Source organism: Asterias rubens, chromosome 14, assembly GCF_902459465.1.
Source record: "Asterias rubens chromosome 14, eAstRub1.3, whole genome shotgun sequence".
Lineage (NCBI taxonomy): Eukaryota > Metazoa > Echinodermata > Asteroidea > Forcipulatida > Asteriidae > Asterias > Asterias rubens.
In genome coordinates this window covers 828,624-856,286 of record NC_047075.1, presented here as the reverse complement: position 1 = coordinate 856,286, position 27,663 = coordinate 828,624, and the positions used below count along the sequence as shown (strand labels likewise).

The window sequence follows — 27,663 nt, the reverse complement described above, 5'->3', positions numbered from 1 at the left end:
TAGTTCTCCTGACAGCTTTTGGAATAAATGAGTTCATGAAGTAGTATTTGCTAACCTTTAATTTAGTGTGTCTGATCTGTGATTGCAATATTAAGGGAATCAATGTGTGGTGAAGAGGTTTTCAACTAGTGGTTTAATCCCAACGAGGCCTAGTTCTTGATAATTTTTCCAAGACGAAGTTTGATTCTCATTCATAAATACCTTTTCGGTAAAAAACATCACTTTTTGGTCAAAAAGTAAAATAAATACAAATATTTTAATTGTTAAAGGATTTCTTTCAACACAACACCCCTCCAGCTACAAAACGGTAATGCCCTCCGCCTCCCTCGGGTAAACAACTCCTGAAAGGGAATGCTGTGCGCGTCGCGCATATAGCGCGATGTGGCACAACTGTTTCAGCCGTTGCTCTTGACCAATAGGAATGAAGAAACTGTCTTATAAGAACAGGTGCAAGGTCGCGTATCACGCACATGAATTAACACTTTGTACCGGTCATAAGCAAAGGTTTATACACACCCACGTGACACGCTCTCCACCAATAGGAATAGCGAAACTGTCTGAGGTATTTATGAATGCCTGTTAACATACCCCTGCCTCCCCCCCACACTCTGAACTCAAAAATACAACATTCAACAACATAAGGATAGGGCCTACAAATTGATAAGCATGAATAAATAAGTTCAAATATTGAAAATGAGTTGCTGAGAAGACTTGGCAAACAACTGTGTTCCCCCCCCCTGGAGATTCTGTCCCCCGCCCCCACCCCTCCGAAGATTTATTCAAAAGAGGGCGCTATCATGTACGACAGTTTGACAGTTTAGTTGCCACGCGTTCCGTTTGTGCATAGAATCTCCTGTCTGTCACTTTTTGATTATGCATTTTTCAATCATTTTCAGCTTTATTTTTTCGACTTGTGAGGGTAAATAACATCTTCGTCTGACTCGTTATGGCTTGGCTCAAAACGAGCCACAGGAATAACGTGCAAAAGGTAAGGTTTACCAATTTATTTTATTAATTTAAAATCGTCAGCAGGTAGGCCTTCGACCTAGCCTGTGTTCCTGTTGTGTTTGTAATCTAAGTAATTGGTCCTACAAAAGTAGAAAGTTAATTAAAGTGTGGGTTTGAATCCCGATTGTGATACTTCGGATAACTTTCCGTATGGCGCCACCACTTTTTCACTCATTTTTACAAAAAGGGATATCTCATTGAGGTAAATAAGATACTATATTATTTCATATCGAATGAAAAATACGGAAACTTTTCCGATACTTCCTTTGTGTCCCTGAGCAAGACACTTAACTTCTCTCCACCAGGTAAATGAGTACCTGTGGTAGACCCAGAAGCAGAACTGGGGCGAGTGTAGTTCGACCGAGAATGTCAAAATTTCGAAAAAAGGAGTACTGCTCGCCCCAATTACTGGGTCTAGACTATACCTGTGGTGACTGTGAGTGACTCGTGAGGGTAGAGATGGTTCTTGTGATTGATTTAGGTAGCCAAGTGGATGGGCCTTGCGCATATTTGTTGCACAGGCTGTTGACTGTTGTATCTCCCCAGCCCAGCATGTAGGTAGCTGCTAAGCAGGCTCTTTTTGAAACCACGGCTTCGCCTATAGACCCAGCCAGTGTCAGTGACTGGGGCGTTAGATTCCTTTTTTTGAAATTTTGACATTATCGGTCATTCCTTTTTTCGAAATTTTGACATTCATGACCGATAATGTAAAAATTTCAAAAAAAGGAATCTAGCGCCCCAGTCACTGGGTCTAGTCTAGGCTTTGGATTCTGGATTTGGCTGATTTCAGGCTCCGTTCTCTAGCCTGAAGCCCTGAGCGCGAACTCAAAGCACTTGCAATTGTCAAAACAACCACCATGACCATGGGGCCAAGCTGGCCTGAGCTGAATCTGGAGCCGAACTGTTGATTCAAACAGGGCTATAATTATAGAGTGACCAGGGGTAATAATGTTGGAGGAAGCACTATGAATGATGAGATGCCCTTCCGGTGTGCAAAGCGCTATTTAAAAACTGTTTATTAATATTATTATTATATTTATTATTTTTAATATTATTTTTTATTATTATATTACAAGTATAAGCTTCTTGAGAACATCTCAAGTTTTCCTGAGACTGACTCAGATGAAGCTGAAGACTGTATCCATGACGACGATGACAACAAGATCGGCTTGAAGAAGGAGGTGGGCCTAATAGGAGGCGTGGCCTTGGTCGTTAACTCCATCATCGGATCAGGGATCTTTGTTGCTCCTCAGGGGGTACTACTCGACGCCCAGAGTGTTGGGATGAGTATGGTGGTGTGGGTGGTATGTGGGATCGTCGCTTCACTGGGTGAGTCTAGGGAGTACCATTTAAGGGGACAAGGGGAGGTGGTGGAGTTGGGTTTCTCCCCATTACTCATTAAGAAAGGTTTTATGATAATAATTATTTTGAGTAATACCAATAGCGCCCACTGCCTTTAACACAAACAAACAAAATGTCTGAACTTACTTTTCTGGGGTGTCGTGGCTGAGCGGTTAAGAGCACCGAACTCAAGCTCTGCTGATTCTGTTCATCAGAGTGTGGGTTTGAATCCCGGTCAAGACACTTGTTTCCCTGAGCAAGACACTTCACTATTATTGCTTCTCTCCACCCAGGGGTAAATGGGTACCTGTGAGGGCAGAGATGGTTCTTGTGATTGATTTAGCCGAGTAGCGGATTTGTTGCACGACGCCGTATACTCTCCAGGGAGCTGAGATGGTTTAAGGAGTGAATTAAGGCCCAATGACCAGGGGTGATAATTTGAAGCGCTTTGAGACACCCGTTCGGTAGTGAAAAAGCGCTATATAATCTCAAAATATTATATCAATATTATTTCAAGGTTGATTTTGATTTTGTTTGTGCCTCACAGGAGCTCTCTGCTTCGCCGAACTAGGATCCAAGGTCCCTCAATCTGGTGGAACGTACACCTACATACTACTAGCGTACGGTGATCTTCCTGCTTTCCTTGTGTCGTGGGCTTCTACTATCATCATCAAACCGGCTAGTGGAGCTCTGTTGTCATTAACCTTTGGGTATTATGTGGCAGAGTACATCACAACTGGGAGTTGTCCGCCTGCGGATTTGGCGGTGAAACTATTTGCAATGCTTGCTTTAAGTAAGAGTAAACCTCTGAATCTTAATAGATGTTAGTTTTGCATCGATGATAAAGAAGATTTGCAAAACCTTGTTCCTTGATTGTATGTAATGTTCTTTTCTTGATTCATCGATCCCAAAAAATATTAAACTCCAAAGCAATTTGTTGCAATTTCATTAGTCTTGAAGTGAAGATGGTAATATTGTTAAGCACTGTGTAGTGACGGGGAAGGTACACACACCCTCGATCCCAGCATGTGTGTGAGTCAGTCCCTGACGGACCTTGACGTGTGCTACCTATGACCGTTGCATGAACGATAATCGCACTGTGACTGTTGCATGAACAGCAGAATGTGTGTTTGGGGGGCAGCGATAACGACTTGTCATCCAGTCCACAATTTCATATAACTGTTACAGGCCTTGAAGTATGCTCTTGACGGGACACATCACTTTCCCTCTAATAAGGGGCTGGCGCTTCAATAAGGAAAATGTAAGTTTGTATTGGAACCAATTGCAGAGGGCACCATGGCATTGGGAGACTTTTGGACGCTAGGTGGCAGCAGACTTACCAGGTAAATTTCCATAGACCTTTTCGCAAATACTGGGGCGCGTGCGTAAAGCTTGGATTTAGGTGCATTGTGGTCTAGCTGGTATCCAAATTTTATCCATATCTATCCCATAATGCACCTCATTCAACAGTCTGCGCTTGCGCATTGGTATTTGCGATAAGGTCTATTGTTTACGTAGTTCTGAGTATGTGCACATGACCGAGAACAATGGATTTTACCCGGCAGGTAGTCTGCTGCCACCAAGCATCCTGAAAGTCTCCCATTGCTTGGGGTAGCACAAGTTATTTTGTAGCCCATGTCAATCTTGTTTGTTGTTCATTGTTTTAGTGATGGTAGTATTCATCAACTGTATGAGTGTGCAGGCAGCCAACTCATTGCAGATTCTGTTCTCTGTATCCAAAATACTGGTTCTGACATTAATCATCATAACTGGATTTATAATGATCTTAAAAGGTGGGTATTTTGTTTGTTTTTCATGAATCCTTGTCTAAATGTTCCCTTCTTGTTTCTCCATTTTTAAATGAATTTTCCTTACAATTTCCTCTTTTGTTTATGCCGTCCGTTTCGTTACCACTAGAATTATCTGCTTGACAGCTTTATGAAATTGGCCACTGATCTCTTGTTGTTCTTTCTTGTCCTCCTCTTTACCAGTTTTTTTGACAAACGCCACCAACAAAATAAATTAATTTGTTACTTACTTTGCATTTTCAGGTCAACACCAGTACCTAGATCCGTCCGTTTCCTTCAAATCTTCATCGACTGATATTTTTGGCTATGCATTAGCAATGTACCAGGGGTTATGGGCATTTTCTGGCATGTGAGTATGACATTGATAAATTCTCAGTTAAAGACACTGGACACTATTGGTAAATGCATAAAATAACAAACCTGTGAAAATTTGAGCTCAATCAGTCATCGAGATAATAATGAAAGAAAAAACACCATTGTCACATGAAGTTGTGTGCTTTCAGATGCTTAATTTTGAGACCTCAGATTCTAAATCTGAGGTCTTGAAATCAAATTCGTGGAAAATTACTTCTTTCTCGAAAACTACGTCACTTCAGAGGGAGCTGTTTCTCACAATGTTTTATACTATCAACAGCTCCCCATTACTCGTTACCAAGTAAGGTTTTATTTATGCTAATAATTATTTTGAGTAATTACCAATAGTGTCCACTGCCTTTAAATACCCCGTGTCCTTATTGATGGTGTGGCAGGAGATTTTGTTCCCCCTGGAGGTTTTGTGTATGGCAAACTGTGTCCAAACTTATACTGATTTGGGGCCCTCTTATGAATACTTCTCCAGGCCATTTTTATTCCCCATTTGGGGAAAGAATCTCCGGGGGACAGATTTCACTGGGACACTGGCTTTGGTAATGGCTACGACCGGAACGTTTAAAACTCGTATACTTAGTTGCAGCTAACAGCCACAGCCGAAGCCACATCCGAAGCTGAAGCTGAAGCAGCTTGATTTGGACGCAGCCTTTCACTAGAGTGAAGTGTCGTGACCGATCGGTCTAAGACGTTGGACACATGGTGTCTACTGCAAACCTCAACTAGTTTTACTCCCACCATGCAAAGTTTCAAATCCTACTTTTTGTACATTTCATAGTAAATTTGGGTTTGAAAAATTTGACAATAACTATGTTGTTTTTTTTCCAGGGAGGTGGTCAATACGGTTGCTGAGGAAATTGTCAATTCTGAGCGGTAAGTAAAATTGTTGTACTTAATTCGTGTTATGCAAACTATGATGAATTGACTTGGTAAGATGACACTTGCATTAAATGATAACTTTATCAGAGTACCAACGTGTTTAATACTGATACGGAACATTTATTTATTTCAAAAATAAATCAAATTTTGTAAATTTTAAACTTATAAAAAAAATTCTTAGTGGCTTGGGCCCAAGTTCATGGCTCTGCTTACCACCGAATTATTCGCTTATGATCACGATTCCCCGCTTACGTGCAAGCGCTGAATTTCTTCTCTAGCCTTGTAAGCGTAGAATGTCTAGTAACGCGGAGTACGCACACAGAGAACTCAAATTTGCCGCTAACCCATGAAAGACGCTTGCCGTAAGCACAGAATTCCCTGCTTCCGTAGGTGCGGATTCCGTACAGCCAGGAAATTGGGCCCTGATGCTTTAACCCTTGCAGAGTCTCTCAAAATTTGTAAATTTACAACTTATAAAAAAAGTTGTTGGTGGACTGACGTTTCCTCATTAGCACAGTCAAAAGCAGTCAATAAAATGAAAACATTTATCATTTCAGAAACATTCCACTGGCAATATTCATAGCTATGCCTTTTATAACGGTGGTGTATCTGATGACAAACGTTGCATACTTCTCTTTACTGTCACCCGAGGAGGTGTTAGCTTCAAGTGCAGTGGCTGTAGTAAGTTTTTTTTTTTTTTTTCTTTTAAATGCACTGGACACTATTGATAATTACTTCAATATTTGTGAGCATAAATACATACTTTGTAACGAGCAATGGAGAGCTGTTGATAGTATAAAACATTTCGAGAAAAGGCCCTCTCTGAAGTAACGTAGTTTTTTAAGAAAGAAGTAATTTCTCAATTAAATATTTGAATTGAACAAGAGACCTTAGCTGATGGGTATCAAATTCATGGCATCTGAAAGCCTAATAAGGTCATGTGTGTTGTGAAATGCATGATAAAAGAACCTAGTGCACTTATTGTTAAAGGCAGTGACACGGTTCCCTCTGAAGTGACGTAGTTTTCGATAAAGATGTATTTTTCCACGAATTTGATTTCGAGACCTCAGAACTAGATTTTGAGGTCTCGAAATCAAGCATCTGAAAGCACACAACATCGTGTGTCAAGTGTGTTTTTCCTTTCATTTTTATCTCACAACTTCGACGACCAATTGAGCTCAAATTTTCAGAGGTTTGTTATTTTATGCATATGTTGAGATACATTAAGTGAGAAGACTGGTCTTTGACAATTACCAAAAGTGTCCACTGTCTTTAAGAGAAGGTTTTTTTCCTGGTGTTCCTGGTTCGATTGGCTGCATATTGCGCCACAGCACCTTGTAAACCATTACATGGTGCTTTAAAGGAATAGGTCTCATACTTCTAAACATAGCTCTATATACCTTGTAGGGAAGTTATGGGTGCTTTGATACATCCCTAGGGGTGTGATAAAGCGCGAGATAAGAACTGTATTATTAATATTACGCAAAAAATAGTTAATGACCTGACGTTTTGACCCTAGCAGGCTAAAAATCTTTGAGAAAGACTCTGCTAGGGTTGAAACGTCAAGCCATTAACTATTTTTTGCATTTATATTGTCGGTCCATTTGGTTGGTGAGTTGTTTGCAACAGCTAACTCTATTTTCTTATTAATATTATGTGTTTTTTCCTTGGTACAGACCTTTGCGGATCGATCGTTTGGCACCATGGCTTGGGTTATACCACTTGGCGTGTGCATCTCAACGTTCGGAGCTCTTCTTACGGCGTTTCTTGCTGATTCAAGGTATGATCATTGCAGGAAGGGAGGGTCATGCTGTGACCTTAGATAACACAGGGCACTCACACACAATGGGCAACCCAAACAGTAACCCTGAGATGAGCCCTCCAACCACAGTTGAACCAATCAGAGCAGTGACTGACTTTACAATGAAACCTCTGAAACCCTATAGATAAGACAAAAGATCTCACACTCTTCAGTCTCTTGACGATGACTAAAGCAGGCTAGTCAAAATTTTGAGACCAATTATGAACTCACGCTTGGGCAGTTAGAGAAGTCCCCTCGATTAGCTAAGCGTAAGTAGTACTAGAAGTCCCGGCCGACTTTCTACCTGCCGCCCAGGTAGCAGTTTAAAGGGTCTATGTAACTTGTGTAGGACAAAAAACACAATGTCCACAGATTTACACTAAACTTACACAGTTTGAAGATAATGAGAGTAGAAAACTTCCCTGAAAATACTACATGCTGAGGTGCTGTAGTTTTTGGAAAATGAGTAAAACAATATTATTTTAATCATTAACAAACGTATTTTCATGACATTGTTTTACTCATTTCTCAAAAACTGCAGCACCTCAATAAGTAATATTTGAAGGGAAGCTTTCCACTATCATTATCTTCAAAGTCTGTAACTTTAATGTTAATCTATGGACATTTTGAAAAAGTAGCCAAATCCTTTAATACACATAAATTGCTGTAGCGATAGCTTGCCACCCACTTGTGTATGTTTAAACATTTTTGGCTCTGTGATCTCCCCTCTACCCCTAAGATTGGACTGACTGGGGTTCGATGAATGTACCTTTTGACTCTTCTTTTTTCTTCTTGTTGCAGAGCCTCGCTAGCCGCAGGACGTGAGGGTCACATGTTGATCTTAGCATCCTTGGTGACCATCAAGTGGAAGACTCCTGCACCAGCACTTGTACTTCAGGTAAGGCTGTGTCTAAGATAGTGGCTGGTGGCTGTGGCTGTTGCTAAGGGTACCGTATTGCTATCGGCGTCGAGAACGTGTGGTAGCACAGCATTCAAGCTGCAGATGTTAACACAGACATGACTTTTGTTATAAGAAGAAACTATAAGTATAAAATGAACTTGCGGGTACAACCATGTGTAAATCTCTTTGAGCGAGTGTTGGCTCTGAAAAGAGCTGGGCCCAATTTCATAGCGCTGCTAAGCAAACAAATTTGCTTAGCATGAAATTTCTCCCTTGATAAAAACAGAATTACCAACCAATTTTCCACGTGATTTTTAGGATAAGCAAACAACAGCTGAAGACCAGTACAAGCAACATGAAACAAATGGAAATTTTGTTGGTAATCCCGTTTTTATCAAGGATGAAATTTCATGCTAAGCAATTTTTTGTGCTTAGCAGCTCTATGAAATTGGGCCCTGGTTTGGACTCGATGTTTCAAACAGTATTCTCTGCTCGTCTTCAGGAAACTTTTATAGTTTCTTCTTATTTCTCCACACCATGCAAAGCTTCAAACAATACTGACTTTTGTTATGTTGGGAAGGCAGTGCATTCTGATTTATATTATAGACCAGACTTCTAGTAGAGGATACCCATGCCTACATAATTAAGGGATCTGAAGAGGATAATTAATCAATCAATCAATCAATCAAAGGTCATTCGTAGAGCGCCAAAATCAAGAGTTTGTTTTAAGGCGCTGAGGCACAGGTGAATGGTTAGTAAGCCATTTGGAACAAGTGAGTTTTAAAGAGTGTCTTGAATAAGGTGAGTGTGCTGGCATTTATGATCTGTGTGGGAAGCTTACTCCACATTTTGGGCCATATACATAGAATGATCAGAATGATCTCTCTGCAAAAGTAGAATAGCGAGTTCTTGGCACAACAAAAAGGGAGCAAGAGGTAGACGAACGTTGAGATCTTAATTCGAGCATGTCCATGAAATATCCAGCAGGATCATACTGTTTCAGCCTCAGGAGTGTGTGGCTATGTGCCCCTGGTGAAGATTGGTTTGCGTCAAAAGCTAGTTAAGTGTAGCTCTCACCTTGAAGTGGTTGTCTGGCCATGCAAGATGGGTCTCACAAAAAAATGTACAGACGAATTATTTATCTAGTATTTTGGGCCTACATAACTACAGATGCAGCCTACATCTCTAAAGCCACTTTTGAATTGGCGGCTTTGGCTGCGACTACGGCTTTGCTTCACGGTGCATCTGTATTCTTCTAAAATGCATAACAATTGTAAGATTTTGTTTACTCAACGGGACCAGTCTATCCAACCTTGTTCCTCCTGTCAGGGTGTTTGAGCGTGATACCAGGCTTTCTGCTTGTTCTCATCCTTATACTGTGGCTGTGCCGAGATGTAGAACAAAGAGCTACTCCAGTAGCTTTTTCCCTCGTACTTCATCTCTTTGGAACTCCTTGCCTGGTGCATGTTTCCCTTCATCCTATGATCTGCCATCTTTTAAGAGCAATATCAATTCCTACCTTCAGCTCCACTGAATTTCTGCATTTCTTCGTTTTCTACTTTGTAGCCCTTAACCTAGAGTGGCTTTTAGCCTTGTTTTGGGTGAACTTGCATAAAATAAAAAAAAATTAAAGTATAATTTCCCTTCCTACCTGAAGATTTTCACTGGTCCCAATTTTTTGAAACAAATGGAAGATCAGTTTCAAGAATACTCATTGTCTAGTTTATTCTTATTCTTCTCATTTTCTTTGTTTCTACTCAGGGAGTTACTGTGGTTGCTTTAATAATGGTTGGGAAGTTCAAACCATTATTTAAATTTACTGGCACGGTTGTATGGTTGATTAATGCTGCAACCTTTTTTAGTGTGATCATTCTGCGTTATAAGCTACCACGCTGTCCAAATAGTTTAAAGGTAAGTCTACCAATTTTTTTTTTTTTTTTAAAGAATTAAATTAAACTTCACACTGGTAAAACACTCACAGAAATTAAAAGATACAATCCTACAAATAGAACATACCGAGAAACTAAAAATAAAGTTTGTATATACTCAGCGCCTTAAGTACCTTGTTTGGTAGAATGTGGGCTATAAAAGACTTCAATATTATTATTATTAACGTAATAAAGTGAATTGTTATTAATGTAGTAGTGCCAGTCGATTTTCTACCTTCTTCCTAGGTAGTAGTAAAAAGCAGAACTGAGAAGTCTCTTGGATTCCGAAAATCTACTCTGCGATAGTAGAATATAAGGCAAGACAGTTCTCATTAGAACAGAAATCTATCTGGCAAGTAGACACACACACATGGTGTTTACTGCAAACCAAATGTACATTATTAATTTTGGTTTTTTACCCATACACCGATGTGTGTTAGCACTGTATACTCAGTACTTTGCCGAGTCCTGTGAAAAATATCACAGGCATAGTACTCGGGTGAGATTTGAACCCTTGACCCTTGCAATTCTAGAGCAGTGTCTTACCAACTAGACTACCGAGATTTCCCAGCAGTAGCTAGAGCCAGTTCGAATCCTATGTTTTGGCAGCAGGTATCGCAACGATATAAGAGATGTTAAATTTGCATCGGGGATAAAGAATATTAATTTTGGTTTTTACCCCTACACCGATGTGTGTTAGCACTGTATACTTAGTACTTTCCCGAGTCCTGTGAAAAAAATGTATATTGATACACAACCATCGATGCCTTAAAGGCACTGGACACTATTGATAATTATCAAAGACCAGTCTTCTCACTTGGTGTGTCTCAACATATGCATAAAATAACAAACCTGTATAAAATTTGAGCTTGATTGGTCGTCGGAGTTGCGAGATAACTATGAAAGAAAAAAACACCCTTGTCACACGAAGCTGTGTGCTTTCTGATGCTTGATTCCGAGACCTCAAATTCTAAATCTGAGGTCTCGAAATGAAAATAGTGAAAAATTGCTTCTTTCTCGAAAACCAAGTCACTTCAGAGGGAGTCGTTTATCACAATGTTTTAAACTATCAACAGCTCCCCATTACTCGTTACCAAGTAAGGTTTTATGCTAATAATGATTTTGAGTAATTACCGATAGTGTCCACTGCCTTTAAATCCCATATACCATTATGTGCTTTAAACATTCATGGTGTTCTGCTTCATAGATTCCTACACTGGTTCCCGTCCTAGCTACACTGTTCTCTATATACATGATACTGGCACCCATCATTGCTGAGCCAACAGCGGAGTATTTATACGCAGTGTTATTAATGTTGCTTGGAGTGGCTTTTCACACTGTCTTCATTAGATATGGCTATCATCCTAAATCAATGGGTAAGTTTTGCTGAAACTGTTGGCGTCATTAAAAAGATTTCTCTAAAGGGTTTGGGTTCTTTTTGTCTGTCCGACACAAAACACAAACGTCCACAGATTTACGTTAAACTTACACGGTTTAAAGATAATGGATGTAGAAAGCTTACCTTGAAATATTGCTGGCTGAGGTACTGAGTAAAATAATTAAACCCAAAAAAGTGTTCTCTCAGTGAAACAAAAATTACGTTAGCAATGTACGAGGGATTGCTCTGTGATTTTCACTTTTTTCTTCTTCTCCAAAACTTGAAGACTCATGAAGCTGAAACTTCTACAGGTAAACACTATTAAAAAAATCTCCATTCACAGTGAGAAAGGATTTATGTCATGGCCAAAAAATTGATCTACAAAAGGTATCAAAACCCTTTAAAGGGAAAGCGTACTATTGGTTTTGAAAGCAATTTATTGTTTTAATCTTATACAAATAAAGATATATATAATCAAACAAACCTGTGAAAGTTAGCATTTGGGTAGCGGTTTTGATGTTCTGATGTATTAATTGAAACCCTCTTCTTTTGCAGATTCGATCACAAGGTTTTTCCAAAAGTTATTTTTTGCTGGTCTGTCGTCGTTTGAATCCGTCACATGATGAAATATCGGGAGCTGACTGTAGCTGTGTCCACCAGAGAGGAGGTGGTTTTCGATTCTTATTGGTCAAACCAAAATTTCAAGAACTACTCTCTTCTCATTGGTCAAACCAAGAGTCAAGAACTAGTCTCTTTTAATGTGGATACTGTTATATCAAAGTTTACTTTTCAATTCAATTTGATTATATTATTGTCCATAAAATGGAAATTTGCTATGTCGAACATGCTCATTACCGGAACAGTACATTTTCAAAATAACAGAATTACAAATTATGCTGAAGAATAACATTTTTCAATATTTATTGTGGAAATTTGCTATGCCAAACATGCTCAAAACTGTAATAAATATTTACAAAATAAAAAAATTACAAAACCATTCTAAAGAACAACAATGTTTACTGTAAGAAAAACTCAAAACTGTATTCACCATAAGGCATATCCAAAAACATAACTTCATTTGTCAATGTTTATTGTCCATAAAATGGAAATATACTTGTCGACAATGCTCATAACTGTAACAATATATTAAGAAAATAACAGAATCACAAATTAATCTGAAAAAATGAGTGGGGCATGAGCCACAACAATGCAAACCTGTTGTTATTTTGGCTGGTAACCTGTTTCTGCTCAGCAATACTTTTCTGTTCTCTACCAAAGATCTTTCCGGCCCGCTTAGCAGCTGTCTGTATTTTGACTAAGTCTCTTCTTTTGCACCTCTAAACCAGAAGCAGATTTCATGAAGCACGAGGATCAATTCTATCTTGATTTAGGACGAGTAACCCATCCTAACTTAGGATGAGTTCAATGCGTCCTAACGTCTATGAATATGGAACTTAACTTGTTCTAAGTCCTAAGTTAGGAAGAGTTTTCACGAAGGTGGATTTCACAAAGAGTTAAGACTAGTCTAGACACTAGGACAAGTTACTCGTCCTAACTTAGGACTAGCCTTAAGCTTTTAATCTCATAGCACTAGTCCTAACTGTTAGTGAAATCGACCCCAGACACAGAAGCTATGATGTTGACATGCTCAGTAACTGAAATATAATAAGGGGATACCACTTTCTAGGGGAACTTTTGGTCAATTAACTTCAGTTTTCAGTATAAATATTTACAAAATAAGCCAATTTGCAGTACTCTTGTTATAATTTTACTATAAAGATAATCTAGGCCCATTTTCATAGAGCTGGTTAAGCAGAAAATACCGCTTAACAATTTTCTGCTTAGTGCAAATGAGAATAGACCAATTTAATGTTAAGCAGGAAATACTGCTTGAAGAATTTCTTTGCTAAGCAAAATACGAGTGGGCACCAGCTGCAACAATGAAAACTTTATCAAAGTTTGGCTGGTATTCAGCTTTGTTAAGCAATATATTTCTGTGCTTAGCAAGTATTTATGCTAACAAGCTTTATGAAATTGGGCCTTGTATACAGGAAACAGTATTTTGGCTGGTAACCTTATTATAGCATGGACGTAGAAGACCTCCATGATTATAGTAAGCAATATATTTCTGTGCTTAGCAAGTATTTATGCTTACAAGCTTTATGAAATTGGGCCTTGTATACAGGAAACAGTATTTTGGCTGGTAACCTTATTATAGCATGGACGTAGAAGACCTCCATGATTATAGTAAGCAATATTTGTCTGTGCTTAGCAAGTTTTTATGCTTACAAGCTTTATGAAATTGGGCCTTGGATACAGGGAACAGTATTTTGGCTGGTAACCTTATTATAGCATGGACGTAGAAGACCTCCATGATTATAGTAAGCAACATTTTGTTGTGCTTATAAATCTACTTAAATTGCTCTATGAAATTGGTCCCAGAAGTGGACATAAAAACAATATATTTTTTGAATGTGTGTAAATAATATAAAGAAAGTCTGGCTGATTTTTACAAGCTTATGCTTACCAAAACGGCACCGTACTCTATTTATTTATTCATGTTTACTCTTGTATTCTGGAATTGAATTGAAAGATACACTCACCCCAAAAATTTTTAAAACAGACTTAAAAAGTTATGTATTTGGTGGAGATTGATTAAAACAAATATGGAGAAAATTTTATACAGCGGTTGTTAAGTATTAATTTTGTTCATGGCTCTCAAATAGTGACTGGAAGATGTTTGTTTATAAGGGACCTGGTAGATAATTCTGGTTAGCTTTATACAGTGATAACTTTCATCTAGTAACTTTAATCTCAAAGATCCAGAATTTAAACATGCGAAGGGGAAGGGTTGAAATGTCCGCAAAAGAAGAAGAAACAAAAGAGACAATTATCTTTTCGGAGATGCTTTTCAAACTCTCACTATATCATTCCCAACTTATCACTGTTATTTATAAATTAACTGTTTGGACCCCTTTACACATTCGCGCTAGATATATTTTAGAGTTGGGCAAACTCCCATTCACTTAAAGAAGATCCGGGAGCTTATCGAAATACCTTAAAGTTATTGTTTCTTTTGAATGGTACCGATGACGTAAGTTTCCCCCTTAGATTTTATCAACGTCCGATTTGGGCCTCCGTACACTCTATCTATCACTGGTGACATTCTTGCACATTGGATTCAGCACCATCCACAGGCTACCAGCAAATTTATCACCCACCAGGTCAAATAAGGTCATTTCTGTGTGCATTTATTGAGGAAACGTGAAAATGGATCTAAAGGGGTTCTTCGGTGGAAAGGAAAGGGTAAGAATTTACCACATTTCTACAAATATTTTGATTTCATGTGTATCTTTATTGTGTTGTGTACAATTGGGTGTATTTGTGAGTAGGTTTTATTTGAAAATTACGTTTTATTTTCAGTTAGAATCGACTTGAAAGTTGTTGTGTTTACTTCCGAACTTGCACAGTTTGTGTGCTATGCAAACGTAGTGCTGTGGGAATCAATGGCAATTTGTTGCTGTTTGGTTATTGCACACTACGTACACAGCAATCAGTTTAATTGCCTTTTGCTAATATAGTAATAAATATCATAAAAGAACAAAATTGCACAGTGTTAATCTTTGTAAATAGGGGAGTCCACCACTTTCTTTGCAGATTCGTTTAATGTACATTTATCAAAGCAATTGTCAACAAGTTGTAGTTTGTATGTAAATCAATAATGAGGGAAAAACTGTCAGGTTGTTTGTAAATATTTATGGAAAGTCATAATCTAACATGTCTTAAAACATATGTTGGTTCCACTCTAGTAGTTTTGAACAATAACAGCATTCTAAATCTTCCGATATTATATTAATGAGTCATATTAAAATTAAAGGGATTGTTTTGTTTGATCACACTCTTAGTCTTAGTCTTAATTGCTCTTGGCAACAGAAACTTTTGATTAAAGGCAGTGGACACTATTAAATAATAATAATAATAAGACATTTGTAAAGCGCCTAATGCAAAAGCCTCTAAGCGCATTAAAGAAACAATAAAATAAACAATTAGAGAAAGATACAAGATACAAATAGGCAAATTACAAAAAAGAAGCTTTAAACAAATGAGTTTTTAACAAGGACTTAAAACATTGTAAAGTATTAGCTTGGCGAATATGCACAGGAAGACTATTCCAAAGAAACGGTGCGGCGTAAGAAAAAGATCTGTGGCCATAAAAAATGGAAGAAGCTCTAGTAGCAGAAAGCAATGACTGTTGAGATGATCGTAAAGTCCGAGTAGGGGAATAATGATGAACAAGTTCAGATAAATAAGCAGGAGATTGACATGTTTGAGCCTTGAAAGTTAACAGAAGAATTTTGTAAACTGTTTGAAACTTAACTGGGAGCCAATGCAATTGCATTAGTATAGGTGTAATATGGTGAGAACGAGGCAGACAAGAAACGAGGCGAGCAGCAGTGTAATTGGTAATTACTCAAAATAATTATTAGCATAAAACCTTTCTTGAATCTTGGTGACGAGTAATAGGGACAGGTTGATGGTATAAAACATTGTGAGAAACGGCACCCTCTGAAGTGCCATAGTTTTCGAGAAAGAAGTCATTTTCCACGAATTTGATTTTGAGACCTCAGATTTAGATTGTGATACACGAAGTGTGGGACTTGGACAATACTGTTTACAGAAAGGCTCCAATGGCTTTAAAATTGAATAGTTTTTCATAAGGACATGTACAAATCTGTTGGACTTGCGAAATGATTTCTAGCTAGTTGGTCCTGTTGGCTAGTCACTGAAAACATTGTGGGCCAAGTCTGTGGGACTTTAAAGAGACACCAAGGAAGGGAGAACTTAACATTTGAACTAGGGCAACAGAGATGCCTCTTGACTGTCACATGACTGCTAATACCTGAAACATTCAATTTTCTCTTTGTTTTTGAACAAAAAAGAATAGCTGCAAAAAAGACACCGTACAAGTTTTGTTTGTACTAATTTGCTTCAGTAGAGGGATCACATTAAAGGCAATGGACACTATTCGTAGTTACTCAAAATAATTATTAGCGTAAAACCTTACTTGGTAACGAGTGATGGGGAGAGGTTGGTAGTATAAAACATTGTGAGAAATGGCTCCCTCTGAAGTGACAAGGGTGTTTTTTCTTTCATTATTATCTCGCAACTTTGATGACGAATTGAGCTCAAATTTTCACAGGTTTGTTATTTTTATGTTGAGATACACAAAGTGAGAAGACTGGTCTTTGACAATTACCAATAGTGTCTTTAAAGGGGTTGCTACTTTTTAATAAACCACAAAGGAAACTGACTTGGAAAATTTGACTGCTACATGTACCACGTTTATGTAGCCGATCCCTGAAGTTAGTTTCCTCAATGTTTGAGCAACAACAACTATAAACTCTGTACAAAGTTGTTTGTGTACTGTGTTAGGTTGTTTCCTCTAACCTTTTAAAGATAACACAGTGTTTAATATGGAGCTCTGAAAGTGCCATCAAGGTTTCTTCTTAATTTGAATTTATTACAAAGTGGTATCTATCTGTGCTGTGTTACAATACATACATACATGTACATGTAGGTACTGAGCTCTTGTTGGGCTCCTGAGATTACGCATTTACTTCAGGAATAAGATGAAGACATCATAAACTTTATGCCCAGTTTTCAAAGAATTGCTTTACAGTGGAAAACATTGCTTTAAATAATAATAGTTATATGTGAAGCAGAAACTAACAGGATACCATTTACAAATTGTGTGACATGATATGATAGTTTGGCTGGTAACCTTATTTGCAACTACTATTTGTGCAAGATTACACCCACTTAGAAGTAGAATGGCTTCTTCAAGTTTATCTCGCGATGAGGACTTCCTTGAACTCTATCCCCTCTATGCCCTCCCCCCACATCACACAAGAATAAAGATATAAATTAACTGTTAATATTGATCGAAGTGTTTGGCCTATAAAATCATGGGGACAATATGTTATTCAAATCAGAGTCTGTGAACTTTATGACCCAGCCGTCGATTTCACCAAACTCTTCCTAACTTAGGATTAATCTTAACTTACATGTAGGACGGGTTCAGTTCCATATCCAAAGACGTTAGGATGCATGAACCCATCCTAAGTTAGGACGGGTTAATGGGTTACTCGTCCTAACTCGAGATAGGATTAAACCTAGCAGTTCGTGAAATCGGCTCCAGGTGTAATAATAGAGGAGAACATACTGTGGTTGTGGGCAATTTGCTGCACTTCCTGTTTGGTGGGACTGTTGTATAGGCACCTGGCTGCCGCAGCGCTTGCTCACAAAGGCAGGGCTTGATATCACGGTGGGAAAATCTTTCTTACTGCACCAGAATTTGTTCAGCGACAAGAATCAATATGATAACAGGGCTGTATGCTTCGTTTTTGAAAGGGCAAGGGCACCAAGGCATTTTCTCTTTGGAAAAGGGCACCCTATGAGGAAATTGTAAATTTCTACTGGAGCATTTCAAGGGCACCTAGGTAATGGCAAGGGGCAACGGAGGCAATCGCCTCTGTGAAGTATCAGGCCTGTGATAAGAAAATGTTCTTTACAGGTTGTTTTAAGACACTGGACACTATTAGTAAATGTCAAAGACCAGTCTTCGTACTTGGTGTATCTCAACATTATGCATAAAATAACAAACCTGTGAACATTTGAGCTCAATTGGTTGTCGAAGTTAGGAGATAATAATGAAAGAAAAAACACCCTTGTCATACGAAGTTGTGTGCTTTCAGATGCTTGATTTCGAGACTTCAAAATCTAATTCTGAGGTCTCAATATCATATTTGTGGAAAATTACTTCTTTCTTGAAAACTACATTACTTCAGAGGGAGCTGTTTCTTACATAGTTTCTTACAATGTTTTATACTATCAACAGCTCTCCATCACTCGTTACAGTAAGGTTTTATGCTAATAGTTATTTTAAGTAATTACCAATAGTGTCCACTGCCTTTAACTCAGGCCTTGAATTTGGTTCTGTAAGGAGCACAGCACCATCCAGCAAAAGCACAGCCGGCATTTTGGCAATTGATGTGGGTGCCCTGGGTCAATTCGTGGCCCTGGTTTGGGAATAGGACAGATCAGGATTAAAGTATCATTTTTTCTTTTCAAAACATTTAATCTGAACTCTTTAGGACTTACTTTAACTATGTGAAACGCTGGTTGTTATGTTGTATTTGTTTGCCATGCTGTATTTGCACACAAGCAGTAGTGTCAATACAAGAGAATAACTGCACAAAGACTCATTGTAGATATAAAACGGTCACTTCCTTTATTGATTGGAGTGGCCCTGAACATGGATTGTCATCACAAAGTGCAGTTAAATGAGCTGTTTTAGAGCGGTTATCCAAATTGAGGGGCCATACTTACAGGTTTTTCATGCCCAAGGTGGGCCATTCAATTTAGTTTTAAAAACTAAATGTTTATTCCAATTTAAAATTTTAAAATCACCCTCTATAGTTTTCCTTCTGTATTTTTTTGTTATCTACAATCAATCAGATTTCAGATTTTAGTTATTTTCTTTCGACTGACCCACCCACATTGTGTGTAAATATTGATAATTTGGAATAGCTGCTTGTAAATGGCTAAAGCTTTTTACAAAACACATCAACAATTGCTGGTTTTACATTGCTGGTTTTACATCTAAACAGAGGTTTTTAAAACAATACCTAACTTCAACATTTAGTAGGTCTAAAGGTACAAAATGCCTTCTTCAAATACATCAGAATTTGCCAGAAATCTCTTGAGGATTTCTAAACAAACAGTGGTTGTATTTGTAGTCAAGTAGATTGGGCGGATCAAATCCCTTGGGTCAATCAAAGGTCAATCTCAGAGTGATCATTTTATGATCCTATTGTTAACATTACGGGCATGTGAATGAGGCTACAGGAAAGTATGGTATCCCCTAAGGGCCATCCATAAATACATTGAATGTTGACACACCTCTAAGTGCTAGTGGAATCAATATTTGCCTGGTACGGTTATGGTTGTTTGACTATCGTGTTTTTACAAATGTCGAGCCTGAAAACAAGGCTTTCTGCTTCTTCGTACCCATACATTCTTTTTTTTATAGCTGAAATGTAGAATAAAGAGACATTCCACAAGTTTTATTCCATATCTTTTTGGAACTCCCAGTCTTTGCATGTTTCCCTCTTTCCTTGAATCTAGACTGTTATAAGAGGAATATAAATTTCTACTTCAGTCCCCCAAGTTCTTTCACTTTAAATAATTTTTCGTCTTGTAGCCCCATACCAAGAGTGGTAAAAATTTTCCATTGACAATGTCCTCAAAGAGATGTCCTTTACCAAGGAGAAAATGCCCCTGTGCCCTTGTCCTTAAAAAACCCTGAAACATCAGGCCTGTTGTTTTGGGACTTACTGTTTGGTAAAATGTATTTGTTTTGTTTTGTTGTTGTCAAACTGCCTTTATCCATCAACACTTGTAGCTCAGTGGTCTAGTGGTGAGACATCCGCTCCAGCGATGCAAAGGTTGTGGGTTAGAATCCTATCCCAGTGATTTGTCTTTTTTTTCCACAGAACTCGAGGAAAGTACTGAGTGAACAGTGCTTTGTGTAGAGTAAAATCAAATTATGTTTCTTTGTTTTCTTTTCTTCTAGACGTTCCGGCCAAAGAAGAAGTTTGAGCCGGGAACGTTACGGTATCAACTTCATAAGAAGGCGATGGCGTCGTTGAACTCCGGCCTTGATCTGAAGGCGGTGGTAGCTTTACCAGCAGAAGAGGACCTCAATGATTGGCTAGCTGTTCATGGTAAGAACAAAACTGACCAATTGTAGACCTTCTATAATAATCTGTTCTGCTTATGTGGCGTGTTGTGATCGAGCGGATAAGAGTAGTGGACTCGAGCTCTGCTGTTTCTGTTCAGCAGAGTGTGGGTTTGAGTCCCGGTCATGACACTTGTGTCCTTAAAGGCACTGTACACGTTTGGTAATCGTCAAAGACCAGTGTTCTCAATTGGTGTATCCCATCATAAGCATTAAATAACAAGCTTGTGAAAATTTGGGCTCAATCTGTCATCAAAGTTGTGAGAAAATGATGAAAGAAAAAACACCCTTGCTTGCACGAATTTGTGTACTTTCAGCTAGGAATAAAAGACTTCTAGCTAGAAGTCTTTTTTATTATTTTAATAGTGAGAATTACCTCTTTCTCAAAAACTACGCTACTTCAGAGGGAGTCGTTTCCCACAATGTTTTGTACTATCAACAGCTCTCCAATGCTCGTTACCAAATCAGTTTTTAAGTTATAATTTCCTTCCCTTTAAAAGCACTAGACACCTTTGGTAATTGTCAAAGACCAGTATTGTCACTTGGTGTATCCAAACACATGCATGAAGAAGAAAAAAAATGAAAATTTTGACTCAAATTGTCATCGAAGTTGCAAGAGAATAATGAAAGTAAAAACACCATTGTTGCACAAATTTGTGTCATTTCAGATGCTTAAAATAATACTTCAGGTCAGGCCTGGTTGAAAGTCTTTTACCAGATTCAAATATTTCAAATACTGAACTGTTGACTTAGTTTACACAGTTTCCTCAGGTATTTTGTAGCCGAATCAAGCGAGTAAAATAGAGTTCTAATGATGATTATTGATGTTGTTTTTATCTGCTTTGTAGTTGTTGATTTCTTCAATCGTATTAATCTCATCTATGGTACGATATGTGAATACTGCACTGATGATTCCTGTCCAATCATGTCTGGTGGACCAAGGTGAGTCTAGAATGTCTCCTTCATGTAACTATCAGGTCTCAAAAATACCCACAGCACCAACTGCAATAGACCGATCCATTAGGCTCCGCCCACGACGCACGTGTGAGCAAGAACACGTGAGCCTCTCCAATGCCTTTCTGCACAACTCTGCCACGCGTGCCAAGCATACGCGCACGCATGTCGGACCTTCGTTGCATTGTGATTGGTCAATACGTAATGGGGCGGAGCTTAATGGATCGGTCTACTGTCATGGTGCCCTGTGCTTTTGATGTGGTGCCCTTTGCAAGGTTCCAATGCAAATTGACATTTTCCTCATAGAAGTGCTCCTTACCAGAGAGAAATTGCTGTGCTCCTCCAAGAGTGAAGTTTAAGGCCATATTTGTTGTCATTTTCCTCTTTGTTAATCAGATATGAGGTGGTGCGAACAAATTTTTAAATAAAATGTTCAGCTGCTAGCCCGTGAGAAAGTATGTTTTTGAACTTTAGGAAGGTTTTTCTTCATTGTGAAAAGTTTTTGCTTTGTTTATTGTTCTTCAGGTATGAGTATATGTGGTGCGACGGTGAAAAGTTCAAGAAGCCGACAGCCCTCCCGGCTAATAAGTACATCTCACACCTTATGGAATGGGTGGAGACACTCATAAACAAAGAAACCGTCTTCCCCGTTAATGTTGGTGAGTGGCACCCCTTTTTGAGCTGCTTTAGCAGAAAATAATGCTTAACAATTGTCTGCTAAGCAGAAATGAGCAGATTACCAGTCACAAATTGTACATGTGACAGGGTATTTTTGCTTGTAACCTTATTCTGGTAAACATAATTTTTGTTGTGCTTAGCAACTTTTTTGTGTTTAAGCAGCTTGATGACATTGGGCCTAAATGAGGTCTTAAAACAAACCCTCACCTTTCACAGCATAACCAGAAGCACACATTGACCAAAGATTGATATAAACATTACCCAGCATGTTGAGAGTGGTTCCCCCCGACTACCCTGCTCAAATAGTGGAGTGGTTCCCCGGTAGATGATAGTTCCTGTAGACGTTTGATTTCCTGACTGAACCAGGAAATCAGATGAGAAGTTTTAAATTGCAGTCTGATGTCATGGTCTCTCCACAATATAGATTGGTTTTGCACTATTGGAAATGATGTCATCGCTAGCCTGGTTCTTGCCTAAATCATAGCCTGACACTTTGTAATGTATTTTCTTGCTTTTGTACTTTCCTACTTTGTAATTTTGTACAATGTAGTTATTTCCTTTATTTTAACAAACAACTTCTTGTTAAAGACACTGGACACTATTGGTAATTGTCAAAGACCAGTCTTCTCACTTGGTGTATCTCAACATATGCATTAAATAACAAACCTGTGAAAATTTGAGCTCAATTGGTCATCAAAGTTGGAGATAATAATGAAAGAAAAAAACACCCTTGTCACACAAAGTTGTGTGCTTTTAGATGGTTGATTTAGAGACCTAAAATTCTAAACATGAGGTCTCAAAATCAAATGCGTGGAAAATTACTTCTTTCTTGAAAACTATGTCACTTCAGAGGGAGCAGTTTCTCACACATGCTGATAACTATTTTGAGTATTTACCAATAGTGTCCACTGCCTTTAGTTGATGGTTTGCGTAACACCATGCTACTTGCTGCGTAGATTATGTTCATTTGAGAACTTTTCTTGCTTGATATTCTGCTGCAGCGGAAAAGATTTTTGGAATTCAAGAGACTTCTAAGAAAAAAGGACAGTTCTTTCGAAACTGAGAAGAGTTTCCCGAATTCATAAAATCTACTACGGGGTAGTGGAGAAGTCTCCCAAAATTCAAATAATCTACTCGGTGGTAGACAAGTTCTCAAAAGAACATATTCTACCCAGCAAGAAGGTATACACAACATGGTGTTACGGGAAACCAAGTAATAATAATACAATATCAAAATTTTATATAGCGCACGTATCTACCACTAAGGTACTCAAGGCGCTGAGTATATACAAACTTTCCGAAAGATAGGTTATTGCAGTGATGAATTCTGAGACCCAATTATGTAGCACCTTATAAGGGTTTACAAGGTGCTACGGCGCAAGGTGCTACGGCGCATACAGCAGCCACAGCCAGGGGCGAACCCCTTCACTGGGGTGAACCCTTCTCTTTTCGATAAGTGTACTGGGTTCTTTTTGTGTTACACAATACATGGATACCTCACCATGCAATGCCTCAAATCACATAAACTTCTTGTGACATATTTGAAATGATCTTGATGGTAACTTAACTTCCTCTTTGTCTCTTGTAGATGTACCATTCCCAAAGAACTTTGTCAACACATGCAAGAACATTCTGAAGAGACTTCATCGAGTCTTCGTTCACGTCTACATCCACCATTTTGAGAACTTAGTCGCAATAGGAGCGGTGAGTACTGATTTCCGTCTCTATCTTTAGATTGTAGCAACAGTAGCTAGATCAACTTGCCATGATGGCTGCTGTTTCCGTAGCCATCGCAAAAGACACTTGAGGTTATGCATAACACAATGGCTGCAGACTTTTTCTGTTCCTTTTTTACAAACTGTTTATTTTGTATCATGAGCGAGCGCCATGAAACATAAACAGAAACATTTTAAGGCAGGTTTTTGATTTCTTTGAATAATGAGACTGATTTTTGTAGCGTCTTGTAAGGGTTCACAGGGTGCTGTGGTGCATTCAGTAGCCACTGCCAGAAACACCACGCCAAACCCTTCTTTTAACGATGAGTGTAACTGTGTTCTTTTAGTATACGCAACACACGAGGTAATAATAGTTAAGTGTCTTGCTAAAGGACACAAGTGTCAAGAGCGGACTCAAACCAACACTCTGCTGATCAGCAGAGCTTGAGCTGAGTGCGCTTGACTGCTCGACCATAACATGCCACAAGTTGGACACAGAACTTCTCATATACAACATGTCTATGTTAGGAAACACTACAGACATACGAGAATTTGATATTTGAAGGTGAAATCCTGAACCAACTTTTCTTTTCATGTTAACAGGAAGCCCACATCAACACCTGTTACAAACATTTCTACTACTTTGTCCGAGAATTCAACCTCATTGATGGAAAAGAGTTAGAACCTTTGGTAAGCACCCCCCTCCCAAAAGAGAGATCTTTATTGTTTTAAGACTTTTCACAAGTTTTCTGGAAGATATCAAGTAATAAACTGGTTAAATCTTAAGCGATTTGTGGTTGACTAGAGTAGACTAGAGTGGGATCTAAACCACCGGCCTCCGGATTAACGTGCCGGGGCTCTACCAACTGCGCTATCTATATTGGCCTTTGTTTGTCAATATCTTTGTTTGGGGTGCCAGTCATAAGCCACTGGCAAATTTTCTTGGAAGGTAACAACAATTTGAAGGTAGGGTCATAGATTGGGTTTTGTCAGTGTAATGCTTGGGAAGGTAGTGCATTCTGATCTACTAGCCTGGCTCTATCTGTCAGTGTAATGCTTGGGAAGGTAGTGCATTCTGATCTACTAGCCTGGCTCTATCTGTCAGTGTAATGCTTGGGAAGGTAGTGCATTCTGATCTACTAGCCTGGCTCTATCTGTCAGTGTAATGCTTGGGAAGGTAGTGCATTCTGATCTACTAGCCTGGCTCTATCTGTCAGTGTAATGCTTGGGAAGGTAGTGCAGTCTGATCTACTAGCCTGGCTCTATCTGTCAGTGTAATGCTTGGGAAGGTAGTGCATTCTGATCTACTAGCCTGGCTCTATCTGTCAGTGTAATGCTTGGGAAGGTAGTGCATTCTGATCTACTAGCCTGGCTCTATCTGTCAGTGTAATGCTTGGGAAGGTAGTGCATTCTGATCTACTAGCCTGGCTCTATCTGGATGACACCCATGCCTACATCCTTACAGATTGTGAAGGGGGGTATTAACCCCATTTTAGTCCAGGAGTAGCTGGCAACGTGCCCCTGGTGACAGCCAAAATAGTGCTAGATAGCTTAGTTGGTAGAGCGCTGACACGTTAATCCCAAAGGTCTTTGGTTTGAATCTCACTCTTGTGAATTTTTCTGTGTTCAACCCCAAATCATAAAACATTTTTACGATATTTACTCTTGTCTTTTCTCCTTTTTCATTTCCAGAGAGAGATGACTATGAAGATCTGTCATTGATAGAAACTCCCCTCCCTCCAACCCCCTCATGTTGCCAAAATCTTTCCAAGAAAGTCTTGATATGGACCAGAACCCCGGACCATCAGATGTTATGTTCACAACCTCAACCTCATGCATAAATACATTTGTACCGTTCCCTCGACATCAGTATGGGTTCCAGTCCTGATGTGCCATCTTTTATTTTGATATACTCCACCATGCTTCTCCAAGGCCTTTTGGCATTCCCCATGACAACCTGCGAGGGGAAGTTTATCATCTGTGGTTGGATTCAAACCTTGTGGCAGATAATACACTCCACCATGTTGCCACTCTAAGTCCATTTGAAAATCTGCAAGGGCAAGTTTCTCTTTGAGCGCTGTTTAATCTTGGGTTGGATTCGAACCTAGGACCGTCAGAGTCAGAACACACTCCACCATGTTTGCTACTGCAAGGCCTTTTGGAACCACAAAAAACCTGCAAGGGCAAGTTTGTCATCTGGGGTTGGATCTGAACCTAGTACCGTCACAGTAAGATTTTTTCTCAAGTTAAGCTACTGTAATTATTTGGGATACTTCTATTTGAATGGTTTGGATTTATACCCAGTACCGCCAGTGCCAATCCAAGGATTGCAACATGCTATTAGAGAAACTTCTACAAAAAGAAACTTCTCCATTGTAGATGTGACACCAAGAAAGGTGCATCGCTTAGGTTTGGATTTTAACCCAGTACCGCCAGTGCCAATCCAAGGATTGCAACATGCTATTAGAGAAACTTCTACAAAAAGAAACTTCTCCATTGTAGATGTGACACCAAGAAAGGTGCATCGCTTAGGTTTGGATTTGAACCCAGTACCTTCAGAGTAGAGTGTAAAGCTTAGGACTGCAACATTATATCAGAGAAGCTTTTACATTGCACATGTGTCATCCAGAAAATTCATCGCTTTGGTTTAGATCTGAACCCAATACCGTCGCAATAGAATGCCAAGCTCAGGATTGCAATATGCTATTAGAGAAACTTCTGCATTGAAGACACGACACCAAGAAAGTTCATCGCTTGTGTTTAGATTTGAACCCAGTACCGTCAGAATAGAGAGTCAAGCAATGGCACTGCATCACACTATTTGAGAAACTTAAGCATTGTAGACACGACACCAAGAAAGTTCATCGCTTGTGTTTAGATTTGAACCCAGTACCGTCAGAATAGAGAGTCAAGCAATGGAACTGCATCACACTTACAGAGAAACTTCTGCATTGTAGACACGACACCAAGAAAAGTTCACCGCTTGTGTTTAGTTTTGAACCAAGTACCGACAGGATCAGCTTTATCAAGCACTACTGGGGGAAATGTCTTAAGAAGCACCTAGTAAGTACATACACTTCACTTGTCCGTCAGCATATCCCAGGTTCAAATCCATCTGTTGAGTTAAACTTGTTGCTTTTAAAACAGGAATCTAAATTTGGAGTCTACTTTCCTGACAAAACAAAGTATTTTCTGAGTTTGTTTTACTCACACTTACATGTATAGAGGTACATTTAGGAGCAAATGTGATGCGATCAAGCAATGTGAGTCGTTTATCGGCCCAGGTCATTTAAAAAAGAAAATTAAGAAAACTTGGAACAGGTGGTTTAGAATTTAGTTGTTTCTTGAAAATACATTGCCACAATTTCTTTCAATGCTAATATTAACCCCTTTTTGATGTAACTTATCAGGATTGAAATAGCCAGTATGTATTAAAATACATTTTGGCATGCATTCAAACTTAGCAGTAACAAATTTGAAAGTTAATCTCCTGTGGCTTAAATCATTTGCAGTACCCGCTGCTAAAACCTAGGATTTAAACTGCCTCTAGCTGCCGGGCAATCTCGGTGGTCTAGTTGGTATGACACTGCTCTAGAATTGCAAAGGTCGTGGGTTCGAATCCCACCCGAGTAAAAATGCCTGTGATTTTGTTTACAGGACTCGGGAAAGTACTGAGTATACAGTGCTACACACATCAGTGTATATGGGTAAAAACAAAAAATTAATGTCCTGTGGTTTATTTCTCCACAATGATAGTTCCGACAAACAACTCATGTAGCTCGATCGCATCACAAATGTTTAAGACAAATCAAGGTATGCATTGATTTATGCAAAATATTTTAACTTTTTGACCCCTATTTTAAATAATGCGTTTTTTCTGTATATAATCTGAGAATGAAAGTTCAACTTTGTTTGACGAACAAAAACAATTCTTGGAAGGTTGAAGTCCAGAGTAGAGTAATTTTGTTTCTTAGATTTTTTTTCTTTCTGAGAATTATTCTCACTTGACAAGTATTGCATGGCACAGGATTGTTATAAAACGGAAATGAACAGTTTCTTAAAGGCACTGGACACTATTGGTAATTACTCAAAATATGTGTTAGCAT

At 38.8% G+C, this 27,663-nt stretch overlaps 2 protein-coding genes across 3 annotated transcripts; both read left to right on the top strand.

Moving 5' to 3' along the window:
• The first annotated feature begins 841 nt into the window (after window positions 1-841).
• LOC117299060 (b(0,+)-type amino acid transporter 1-like) lies at window positions 842-12,869 on the top strand. The gene is made up of 12 exons (XM_033782461.1): window positions 842-988; window positions 2,085-2,337; window positions 2,897-3,142; window positions 4,017-4,142; window positions 4,401-4,506; window positions 5,352-5,396; window positions 5,960-6,083; window positions 7,079-7,182; window positions 8,005-8,101; window positions 9,866-10,015; window positions 11,240-11,408; window positions 11,966-12,869. The coding sequence occupies exons 1-12, from the start codon at window positions 947-949 to the stop codon at window positions 12,031-12,033; spliced, it is 1,530 nt and encodes a 509-aa protein (XP_033638352.1). The 5' UTR covers window positions 842-946; the 3' UTR covers window positions 12,034-12,869.
• A 1,791-nt stretch (window positions 12,870-14,660) lies between these two features.
• Window positions 14,661-27,138, top strand: LOC117299482 (MOB kinase activator 3B-like). Of its 2 annotated transcripts, XR_004520080.1 has the most exons (8): window positions 14,661-14,716; window positions 20,046-20,196; window positions 21,059-21,152; window positions 21,690-21,823; window positions 23,431-23,546; window positions 24,161-24,247; window positions 25,250-25,966; window positions 26,090-27,138. XR_004520080.1 is itself a non-coding variant. In XM_033783023.1 (7 exons), exons 1-7 carry the CDS (start codon window positions 14,681-14,683, stop codon window positions 25,277-25,279), a joined length of 648 nt encoding a protein of 215 aa, XP_033638914.1. In that variant the 5' UTR covers window positions 14,661-14,680; the 3' UTR covers window positions 25,280-27,138. The 2 variants fall into 2 exon arrangements, 1 of the variants encoding a protein (XP_033638914.1); XM_033783023.1 differs by having other exon boundaries at window positions 25,250-27,138.
• The last annotated feature ends 525 nt before the right edge of the window (window positions 27,139-27,663 follow it).